The following is an 11,122-nucleotide window of genomic DNA, read 5'->3' as shown; positions in this document are numbered from 1 at the left end:
AACCAAAATATCTGATGTTGCCATGCCAGAAAGAAAAAGTAAGATATGATTTACTGAAATACTGTTGATATATTGAAACCCCAGCAAATCAGAGATAGTGGAATAAAGGAGGATTAAACTGCGATTACTTAGAACTGTCATCTTCTGGAACGGTTTGCTCCTTTCTCATCCTCAGGGAAGAAAAAGTCTAGACACGCACCACGTTACAGGGAACATGTACTACATTTGCAGTAACCTCGCATATTACTTGCTGAAAAAATTGTTGATTTATTTTTGGCCTGTTTCACGTATTCAAATCCCAGTTTTCATATCTCACTGCACCATCTCCTTAAATTCCCTCTGACAAGTTATTTGAAGTTTTTAAATTACAGTCTGCACTTAGCATTTTTATTATGATGCAGACTGTATATAAAATTACACTTATAATATTTACTCTACTACTAAACAGTGATATTCCTTGGCAGTTCTAATCATACCAATTAAAGATAATTTAGTGATGACTTAAGGAGATCTATTTATAGATGATAAATCTTAAACATTAAGAACCTCTTAAAAAAACCACTCTGCTATTGGGTCCAAATATTTAGCATCAGTTATTCAACATAAAGTAAACCGAAATAAAAAAATCCCCCTACTTCCTGCATTTAACTATTTGCAGTAGGAAAAACTCATCCAACGATGCTTGCTTTATGTACTTTTAATGGGGTTGTTGAATTTGAATAGAAAATGTATTTATTTAACTTATTAAGGGACAAATTATCTTGTCACTGTTTTGCATCTTCAAGCTGATCTCTTAAAAAAATAAGCAATTCTCAGTAAGTGCTGTTCTAGGATTTCACCGATAATAGCAGCAGAGTACTGTTTTATAAGCTAGCAGTCTAGTTCTTGAATGAATACACTGAGGCAGAACACCAAGTATTTCTCCAGAGAAGGGACTGGAATCCTGCTGTGACAAACCCAGTACATTGTTTCCAATACTCGTATGTCTTTTAAAGCTGCTTTGTAAATGGATGTTTAAAACAAGGTGGAAACAGAAAGCTGGATGAGAGCTAAAGATGGTAAAGTAGTCTCAAACCCACAGCTACAGATGCCTGGCTGAAAATCTTTTAAAGAAGAGTTTTAGACTTGTGGCTTTTGAGGTGTTTCACTTGTATTAAAATTGGTAGAAAAGGATAGCAGAGTATGCTTTGTCATTGAGTATTGTAATTCATGTCCTGACATTTGACCTGATAAAAAAAATAAGCCATACCACAAAAAAAGACATTAAAAAATACCCTTCTTGGTCAAGCCAGTGGTCCATCTAGTCCATGATTCACTGCTGTATGACAGTGACCGACAGAGTGGTGCCAGGAGCCTGCCTACAAGAGAAGTGGACTGCACAAAGTGGTCAGACTCCCACACTGTCACTAAAAAGCTGACTCCTACTGCCACTGTTAGAGCTTCCACAGGTGCCAGCTACCTCCCACTGCAGGAGATGCCAAACTTGAACTCTGGAAATTCAGATTAACTCCTATGCTCATCAGAGAGACTACGGGGCTAAACGCAGCATCAGTCCAGCCCAAGAATGCATTTATGTTCTTAGCTGTACTATGGAGTATTGTGAAGGTCCACACAAACCAGGGGAGGAATCACAGCAGATAAACAGTACAGGATTTGAAATCTGGAGGCTTCAGTTCCTTCGGGACTTTTTTTTTTCCCCTTACTTTTGAAGGAAATGCCACTTCACGTCCATCTGCTTCAGTTTCACTATCTGTAAAATGGCTGTAACAGTTCTTTTAGGGACTCTTATTTCACTATTATTTGTAAAGTACTTTAAATTCCTCAGAAGAACCACTGCACTCAGCTGTGACATAAAGGGATTCACATGTGCTACGTCTGTTCTGACGAGCGCCTGCTCTGTATCCTGTAATCTTGATTTTTACATACAGGCCAGGCTCCTTCCCAGCAACAGCAGCAGTCACTCCGCTGAAGTTAGCGCCTCTGTGCCCGCTTATGCCAGGGCTAAATTTAGCCTCTGCGTTCATCATCAAGTTGTTCCGATGGAGTTACAATTAGGAAAAAACCTGTAAGCACAGTTATACCTGTTAGGAACAATTACTTCAGGAAGCTGCGCCACCAGTAAACGTTTCTGCGGACGCAAGCAGCACAACTGTTACCCAGTTGTTCCCGCACTGACGGGCAGATATTAACTACAGCTCTCCGGTGCTCATGGCTCCCAGGTTAAATAATAATCCACCCACAGTACAAATTACCATCATTCCCTCATCAAAACCAACGAATGTAAAAAGCAAGGGAGTCAAAATGCACACCAGGCCTTACACGCGCGCTTGAGGCCGACTCCCCTCCTCCATTTCCTCGGCAAGCACACGCCGCACACACCAACCAAAGCGGCGTTCTTAAACCCGTGTTTCCAGCATTGCTGCAACCCCTCCTCCGCAGCGCAGCCCCGGGCCTGCTCCCGAGCCGCACCGAGGCATCTGTCAGCGGCACTCTGCCGCGGGCGCCCGCGGCTCCGGAGCGCCCACAGGGGACGCAATTTGTACCGCTGAGCGCGGCGGCATTTTTGCGCCACCAGTCACCGAATATCGGGTTTCTCCTCAAACGCCGTTTCCCTCGCAATGCGGCGCGGCCCGGCCCTCCCCTCCCCTCTGCGGTTCCCGCCGCAGCTTCCCCTCACGATCGGCTTTGTCGCCCCCCCCCCCCCCGGCGCCATCTTAACTCCTGGCAGCCCCTGCGCCCTCCCGCCTGTGCCCCCTGGGGCGCGGTGGGACCAGCCGGGCCCCAGCGCCGGTACGGCTGGGGCGGCCGAAGGGGAAGAAGCAGCCCCCGCCGGAGCTACGGCATTTAACAAAGGTGGCGGCCGAGGCACCCGCCGGGGCGGGGGCCAGCCCACGCCCCTCTCCCACATAGAACTACCGCCCGCCCAGTACGGACCCTCCGTGCCCTTCCCTAACATGGCGCCCGCCCGGGTCAGTTTACCGCCTGCCGGCCGGCGGCCCCGTCGCTCGGGGTGACGTCATCCCGTAGCGCCTCGCCCGTTTCCATGGGAACCCGCGGAGCGGGCGGTGGGAGCTCGCCGGGCCGCGACCCCCTCTCGCCGCCATGTTCGCGGACGGGACGGCGCCCGGCGCCGACGTGGAGTCGCTGTGGAGGAGCGCCCGGAGTGCGCGCTGCGAGGCGGTGAGAGACCCCGGGCGGCCTCGGCCTCGCTCCGCGCTCTTGTACCGCCGGGAGGGGCCGCGGCGGCCTGCTCCTTCCCTCCCCCCGGTCCTGCTGAAGGGGCGGTCGGGTCCCGACTCGTCCCCTCCGTGCCCGTCGGTGAACCCCCCGCAGGCCCCGCTGCTCCAGCTCGGCCCGGGACAGAGGCCTTCCCTGCAGGGAGTTTGCATCCCTGCCGGTGCCCCGTCCCCGGGGCAGGGCCGGCGGCAGGTGGGCCCGAGGGGCTGCTGTCTGCCGGCTGGCTCTGCCCCTTTGCAGCATTTTACTAATTTAGGCGCTTTATACGAACTGGCAAAGAAACGCAGCTGCCACAAAGCTAGTAGGTTGAGAGCTGGGAACGCTGCGCTCGTCATCGTGTTCAGTGTTTGCTGTTTCCTTTGGAGGCTCACTGCCTTCTTGCGTTCTCTCATCCTCTGCATTCCATGCTGTAGAGCACGTGGCCTGAATTGGACTGGCATTTAGCATCTCTGCCTCATCTCAGATCATGTGAAGGTCACAAATACATCACCGATGCCCAGACAATTACAGAGGCACCCTGCTTTTAACCATGAACCAGAGGTGTGCAAATGTGCTTGACTGTCTCTGTGAAATGCCAAAAAGGGGGAGATGCTTTGAATGTTTTGTGCAGCACTCTTCTTTTTTTTTCTTTTTCCAACCCCCCCCCCCCCCCCCGTTTGGATTATAGAGTGTCTGTCTTCTTTTACTAGAAAAGCTGCCAGACTGGGAAAATTTCAACAGCAGAAACTGCAGTACAATCTCATACTAGCCGAGATGCCGGCGTGCAGACAGATCAAAGTGAAGATGCTGTCCAAGACTTCCAGCAAGAAGTCCAAGCAGATTACGCTAGCCTTCTATCATTCCTTCAGAGAGTGGAGGATGCTGTTATCAAAGAGCTAAACAAAAACTGGCGAAGCCGTGCCTTTGATGGCTTTGAAGTGAACTGGACAGATCAGAATGAAACAGTAAGTTGACAGAATTCAGATCCTTGTCATTACCCAAGCAGAGCTGGTTGCAGTGGCTCTGACTCGTTAGTTATATTTCTCACTGCTGTGATTGTCCTTTCCAGATTCTAATAATTAGAAATTACTAGTTGTTGCTTTCTCCAGCTTCCTCCCTTGTTTGTGTCTGCCTTTCTTGGTAAAACTTCTGCTAGTGACTGTGTTGCAGCAGCTTTGTGAGAAGGAAGCCTGCAGCTGGCGTAGGCTTATCTTCAGCTTCCAGCAGCCCCTTTAGAGCACGCCAGACTAGCAGTTATCTAGGAACAGTTGCAATCAGTGATTCGGCAGCTTTTCCTATTTGGATTGTATTTGCTTATTGTACAGTGTTCAAGAGTGGAAGCAACTTGTATTGGTCAGTACCTGCTGGTACTGTTGTTTTCGGACCATTGCTTGTGAAGCTTAGTGAGTGCTAGACTCATACCTGGGAAGCTGTCATAAATCCTTACGGCACAGCCTTCCAGAGTTGTTGTGCAGCCTCTGAAGTGTGCCGTCTGCGAGAGGTAATGATGAAGCAACAGCTGGTTTGGTAGGGTCATGTGCTTTTTTCCCCTATAGGAATTCAACAACTTTTTCACGTGTATCTATGTGCTACTCAGACATACGATCATATGCAGGGGCATGCACAGATCTCATTTCTCTGTGTTCGTTGATTATTGTTTCAGTGCTTGAATTTGATCTCTTCCAGGTGTTGTGTTTGCATACATTGTCATACCCAGAGGCTCAGGATCAAAACCTACAGGTTACCAGCGTCTCATGGAATGCAACCGGATCCGTTGTTGCATGTTCGTATGGTCGGTGAGTATCTGAATGGATTAAGAGCGCAGCTGAGGTTGATGTGATGTCTCAGGCTGACCGGAGTTTTGGATACTTTTGCTTCCTCTGCTATAGTAAACTAGACATATATATACATGCCTTATGCAAGTTAAATAATTAATATTCAAAGAAACAAAATCTGAGGGCAGTCTTAAATGATGGCTTTTATTTCTTCTACCTTCCTCCTGCCCCAAAAATGGATACATGTACTCTTACTGATTTGTTTCTAGATACATTTTCTTTCCAAACAGAATCTAAAGAGCAGATGCACTTGCAAATATATGTGGGTGAGGTTTGGAAGTACGTGCTTATCTTCATTGAAGATCGTGTTGTTTTAATGTGGTCTCTCAGCACCCTAGATGAACCTGGCGCCCATTCACGCGTGCGCCTGATGCCATGGACGTGTGCTAACAAACATTTAAGAATTTCTGAATTGAGGGTTGGACAAAACTTTCATCTAATCCAGTGAATGTCTATAGCAGCCTCTCCTTTCTGTGCCCTACTGCTGCCTTTATTCCTGTTTTCTTAGATTAAAAGCCCCAGCAAAAAGGGGATCTATGAGTGAACGCATAGGGAAGAGTAAAACAGGGCAAACCTGTGAGTTACTTGCCCCTTCTGCTCTCCCAGTCTACAGCTATTTTCAGATGAGAATGTGGTTTCTATGTCTGTGGTTACCCTCGGTAGAATTCCCTTCCATGCACTTACATGGTCTCTGTGAATCTGTGTAAACTCTTAGCATCTACAACATCCTTTAATAAGGAGTTTCACAGATCAACTACCCATTGGATGAAAAATTGCTCCTTTTATTTGATCATATCTCTTCCAATAAAAGAATTAAGAGCATCAAATAGAGACAGTAGAAATCAGGCTCAAAATAATTGCTTCCTGTCCTGGCCACTCACTGTTCTGCAGATCTCTGTCCTCCATATCACCTTCTTGTAGCAAGACAGGACATCACATTGGTCAGCGTGGTGCTAGTGACAGAATACACGCAACAGTTTGGTAAGCACGTGATGAATGAAACAGATAGAAATAACAAAGAAAGTAGAGTGCCAGGTGTGTTTTAGCATCCCAGAGTAATAATTCATGAGCCACTTGTGGCAAACAAGTATGGTGGGCATAGGACTGGATTGAAATCTCTAGAGCTGGGGTGCGTAGCATGATTTGGGTAGGGTCATTGACACCATTTGGTGGTTGTGAAGAATGTTCTCGGTTCCTGTGGAGGCACCTGGACTTCAAATCATGCTGCTTCTCTCAGGCCAAGCACGACTCAGTAAGTCTTTTCAGCCCCTATCAGTCCTCCAGGTAAGATATTTCCTTACTGTGTATTCTCAGACCCTGGATCTTGGAGTGCTTGTTTAGCAGAAATGTGGCTTGCAACTCAGCCAGCTTGCAAATCAGCAGCAATTCGGTCTCCTTGGATTTTCATTCCCAAATACTCACAGCAACTTTCTGTATGCGCCCTTTAGATTGTTCCCATTATTCGAATGGTTAGTAGATCTTGGAATAGTGAATCGTATCTGAGATTTACTTGCAGGCACTTTGTTCTGTAGGTACAGACGCATACTGTATATATACTGGCCTGCAGAGACTTTTTCATCACCTCATGATCCTTTCACCTCAGTTTTCCTTCAAGCCACAAAGCAGCACGTTTAAATGACGCTTTGGGCATACCACAGCTCTGCTAGACTGGGATTCTCTGAGGAACAGACAAGGCAAGATGTAGCTTTCTCTTCTTCAGGTTGGATGGTGGGGACTGGAGCACAGAAAAATCCTATGTCTGTACCTGGAACCTGGACAGAAGAGGGTTGAATCCACAGCGCCCGGACCTACTGGTGGATGTTCCCAGTTCTGTCATGTGCCTGGCTTTCCACCCCTCCCAGCCTTCACTGATAGCTGGTAGGTTGCTCTTGCCTCAGATCCTGGCTGAAATGTACCCTTCCCTCAGCTGGGATCATTTTTTTCCCCCCTCTCTTTCAGCTCAGCCTAAGATTTCTTGTGGAAGTAATGGCATTGCAGCTCCTCAAACTGAGGAATTAATGCTCACGTACACCATTAAGTGCACTGTTGCTTCTAGACTGGGAACTGGGACTTGCTCTTTCAGTGACATCTGCCTTTATGTCATCTCCTCAGAGAGAGATGATAGAAGGAAATTCAGCCCTGGGTGTAAGTGGGAAGAGTGTACTTATTTTGGTAGAGCCATGTTCTCTTACACCAGAGCTGACTGAGCCTTGTACATAGCTGCCAGTCCTCTGAAGCCGGTGGGCCTGTTCCCACCAGAGCTTCATTTGTGCATTTGTCACTCTTCCTGCTGAGGACTGCCCTTCCCAGAGCTCTGGTCATACTCATTGGCAATAAGAACAGTTCCCCCCTGTTCTGTCGCAGTAACAGCGCAAACTGCCTCCTGCATTACTCGTGTTTGTGCGCTGTTAGCCCTTAAACGTTCTTATTGGTATCTTTGTCCTTTCAGGTGGCCTGTTCAGTGGGGAGCTGGTGGTGTGGGATACCAGCAGAACAGAAGACCCCGTGATCTGGAGGACGGGGATGACAGATGACACTCACACTGATCCAGTCTATCAGGTAACAGAGAACATCTACGGTACATGCAGCCCGGGGAGGCAAGAGTTGCCATTGTTCTATTTCATACTTTCAGCTCGTATTCACCTTACTGGTGCTTTCCCTGAAGCTCTCAGACAGGCTGCTATGTTTCAGTGGTTATGTTCTCTTTTGGTTGGCTATTTTTCCCCAAATCTAGCTGCTGAGCTGGACACTTGCAAGTAAAAATAACTTCTCTCTGCTCAGGATAAATGAAGAGTAGGCCTGTTCCCATGCTGTAACTGTTTATTGATGCAGCCAACAATACTTATAGTGGTTTGAAAACGAAAGCAAGATCCTTAGTTGGAAGGTTAAAGCTACATGAAGGGTCACAACTTGTCATGCAGTCTGGCTTCCTAGTGGTTTTTGTCCTTCTGGGGTACTGTACTCTGGACAGACTGTGTATTTTCTCATCTGAAAGTCAGGAAACCGCTGCTGTTTATAGCTGGGTGAAAGAGCTATAAATACCATGTCTCAAAAGCAATGGCAGGCAAACCATAGAAACTGCAATACAGAAGTCAGCCCTGACCACCTGAATGCATTTCTGTGTGCCAGCTCCCAGCAGGAGCGGGTTTCATACCAAGATCACTGGCTGCTGCCTGGCTCTGCTCCCGCGTTGTCTTGGCGGGTCAGGGGACCGCTGGCTGCTGAGCATGGGCTTGGCAGTCGTGGCAGTCACCCTCCTCATGAGCTCACGGCACTTGGAACAGGTTAACTGGTTACCCGACGCCAAGCGCAGAAACCACGCCCGGCTGTTGAGCGTGTCAACGGATGGAAAGATCCTGGTGTGGAAGGAGGAGCAAGATGGGCGGCTGGCCTTGGCCGAAGGATTCGCCTTGGTGGCTCAGCAGATCCCTCGCAGCGCTCAGCTGAAGAAGGTGAGTTCAGCAGTACAAAGAGGGCTGATCTGACAAAAACCACTCTTAACTCTGGAGCCCATGTGGCAGAGCTCGCCTTCCACATGAGAAGGGCCAGGAAAACGCCTGTTTTGAACACACGTACTAAGCCTTGATCCCCATCTCCTTTCCCATACTGAACTCACTCCTTGAAGACTGGCAACAGCCGAGGTTTTGCCATAGCTCTAAAGAGAAGCTGCTGGGATGGTGAAGAGACCTTGCTTTTAATAATATGAATTCACATGAATCTCCTTGTAGGAGGGTGCTGCAGAGGTTAAAGACTAAACAGTGCTACAAACATTGTAGCTGGTGCAAGTTGTGCAGTGAGCAGGTCGCTGGGTCCCTGGCAGGCTGCTCACGCTGCTCTAACTGCACGTGCGTTTCACCAGAGCCCCCAGCTTTTGTCTTTTTCTCCCAGTTCGCCTGGGGAGAGGCAGCTGTGGGTGTGACCTCACTCTCCTTTTCACACTTCGATCCCCGCGTGTTTGTTGTCGGCGTGGAAGGTGGCTATTCCGTGAAGTGCTCCACTGCAGCAGAGAAGCTGGCGCTCCATCAGCCAGGCAGTTCGGTTCCCCTCAGGGCACCAGCGGAGCTTGCCTTCTCCCCGCACGGTGGGCCGGTGTACTCCGTGAGCTGCTCGCCCTTCCACAGGCAAGTGCCGTGAATTAATACCCCTGCTGCGTGTTGGACACAAACTACTGCCTGGCTCTACACATGCATTTTTCAAGTAGCCCCCCGGGCGTGGGGGGGGGGGCGGTGTGGGGATGTACAAGTTCCAAAAAAAGGGTCACCTGGCATTGGGAACTTGATCAAGTAACTTCCTGTCGTAGGAGAAACAATGTCCACTGGCGCTGGTGAAGCTGCCCACTCAAATATGCTGCGTGTGGGCGCAACATGAGCGACACAAAATAGCATTTGTACACTCAGGCCAGCATAGAACATTAGCACCTTCTTTAGATCATCCTAGACATTAATATTAAAGAGCAATTTACAGACAAGGGGAGGAGCTGTAAAAGTAATTTATTTATCAGTGTTTAAGTGATCTGCCCATCAGAAATCTTACTGACTGTAAATTAGAAGCTCACATCTCTGCCTGCATTTACCCACCACCCATGGAAGAGGCCCCAAGCCGTGTTTCTATGAAACGTGCTGACAGCCCAGGTTTGCATTTAATTTGCATGAGACAAACACAACCCTAACAATGCCCGGCTCTAGGTCAGCAGTTCTCAGGCATCTCTGGCCCACAACCCACCGTCAATACTCAGTGGGCAGCACGAGCCCTCATGAAGTTTAATTGAGGGCAGTAACAAAGCCCTGTCTCTACAGACCACAGCCCAGGGTGCAGCTTGGCAATTGCTGCTTTAGGAAACACAGTCAGACCCTTGCAAAGCGGTAATATTGGCCAAGATTGTGCCCCTTGAATGATTTTTGTTCTGTATCTTTAGCAATAAAGTCAAAAAAGTGTTTCTTGCTTCCTCCTTCCCGCAGGAACCTCTTTCTGAGCTGTGGGACTGATGGACAAGTTCACTTGCACTCCATGTTGCAGACACAACCCCTCATTTCTCTTCAATTATCAAAGAAATACCTCTTCTGTGTACGCTGGTCTCCAGTTCGACCACTGGTCTTTGCAGCTGTGTCTGGGGAAGGCAAGTAACTGCAGGTGCCTATGCACAGACATAAAATTAAGATTGTGCTGGGTATTAATTAGAACAAGTCAGTTGTACCGATTAGCATTTCCCACAAGCAGAGAGCAATGACCATTGTTTGTACTGTGCAATTAGTATAACGGAGTCATTTCTAACTCTAGCAAGACGGCTTCAGTCACAGTTATTTTCCACTTTTGATTGTACCTTCTGTTGCCATAGCCAGTCACAGGGCTATAGCATGGCAAGATTACTGTGGCTAAAATATATTTCCAGCTTCCTTGTTGCCGCCATTTATTTCTTAGAGCTAGTGGTTTAAAACAAGAACTTTTTCATTAAAAAACTACCCATACATTTTTGAGTTAAGGATTGGAGACTTCACAGAATTTGGCAAGCTGGTTTCAGGTCTCTGACAGCAGAATAAATCTGCACTGTCTTGCAGCGATGTCAGCTATCTGTCACAGCCTAGACACCATCAGAGGGAAGGGGAAACAGGTTAAAAACTCTTTACAGATACTCCTCTGCTGTTAAATACGAAGTCCGTCACCATAAAGCTGCAACAAATGTTTCTGCTTTATAGGGGATGTGCACCTGTTTGACTTTGAGAAGAGCTCGCAGAAGCCTGCCATTTCCATGAAGCAGGCCGTGGGCGAATGCCCTGTGTACTGTTTAGAATTTAACATCAAGCAAACTCGGCTATTGGCAGCAGGGGATGCTACCGGTACAGTCAAAGTCTGGCAGCTGAGTTCTGACTTCACTGAGCAGGGACCCAGGGAAATGAATCATCTGGAGCAGCTGGCAAACGAGATCACGGACTAAGGCAGCAACACAACCAGCTGTGTGAAGCTTGCTACTGCTCTGACTCCAGGAAAAGTTGCCCGCTCACCTCTTCCACAGTGCTGGCCCGTAAAACACCCATAACCATGACAGCTGGCGTTTCATCCCATCCACGTGACAA

The 11,122-nt window shown here is 48.1% G+C and overlaps 1 protein-coding gene across 1 annotated transcript; it reads left to right on the top strand.

Annotated features, from left to right (window-relative positions):
• The first annotated feature begins 3,102 nt into the window (after window positions 1–3,102).
• DYNC2I2 (dynein 2 intermediate chain 2) lies at window positions 3,103–11,121 on the top strand. Its single transcript, XM_075716808.1, has 9 exons — window positions 3,103–3,180; window positions 3,927–4,181; window positions 4,903–5,012; window positions 6,772–6,929; window positions 7,501–7,610; window positions 8,336–8,503; window positions 8,940–9,172; window positions 10,010–10,167; window positions 10,745–11,121. Exons 1-9 carry the CDS (start codon window positions 3,103–3,105, stop codon window positions 10,981–10,983), a joined length of 1,509 nt encoding a protein of 502 aa, XP_075572923.1. The 3' UTR covers window positions 10,984–11,121.
• The last annotated feature ends 1 nt before the right edge of the window (window position 11,122 follows it).

Source organism: Pelecanus crispus, chromosome 9, assembly GCF_030463565.1.
Source record: "Pelecanus crispus isolate bPelCri1 chromosome 9, bPelCri1.pri, whole genome shotgun sequence".
Lineage (NCBI taxonomy): Eukaryota > Metazoa > Chordata > Aves > Pelecaniformes > Pelecanidae > Pelecanus > Pelecanus crispus.
The sequence above is the reverse complement of the archived record's forward strand: the minus strand, read 5'-3'. Positions and strand labels throughout refer to the sequence as shown.

What these genes read in the sequence shown, in the direction of transcription:
- DYNC2I2 (XM_075716808.1), top strand. Translation starts at nt 3,103, where the DNA reads ATGTTCGCGGACGGGACGGCGCCCGGCGCCGACGTGGAGTCGCTGTGG. An exon ending in CCAGCCTTCACTGATAGCTG is followed by an intron (nt 6,930 to 7,500) that starts GTAGGTTGCTCT and finishes TTGTCCTTTCAG; the next exon opens with GTGGCCTGTTCAGTGGGGAG. An exon ending in AGCTGCTCGCCCTTCCACAG is followed by an intron (nt 9,173 to 10,009) that starts GCAAGTGCCGTG and finishes TCCTTCCCGCAG; the next exon opens with GAACCTCTTTCTGAGCTGTG.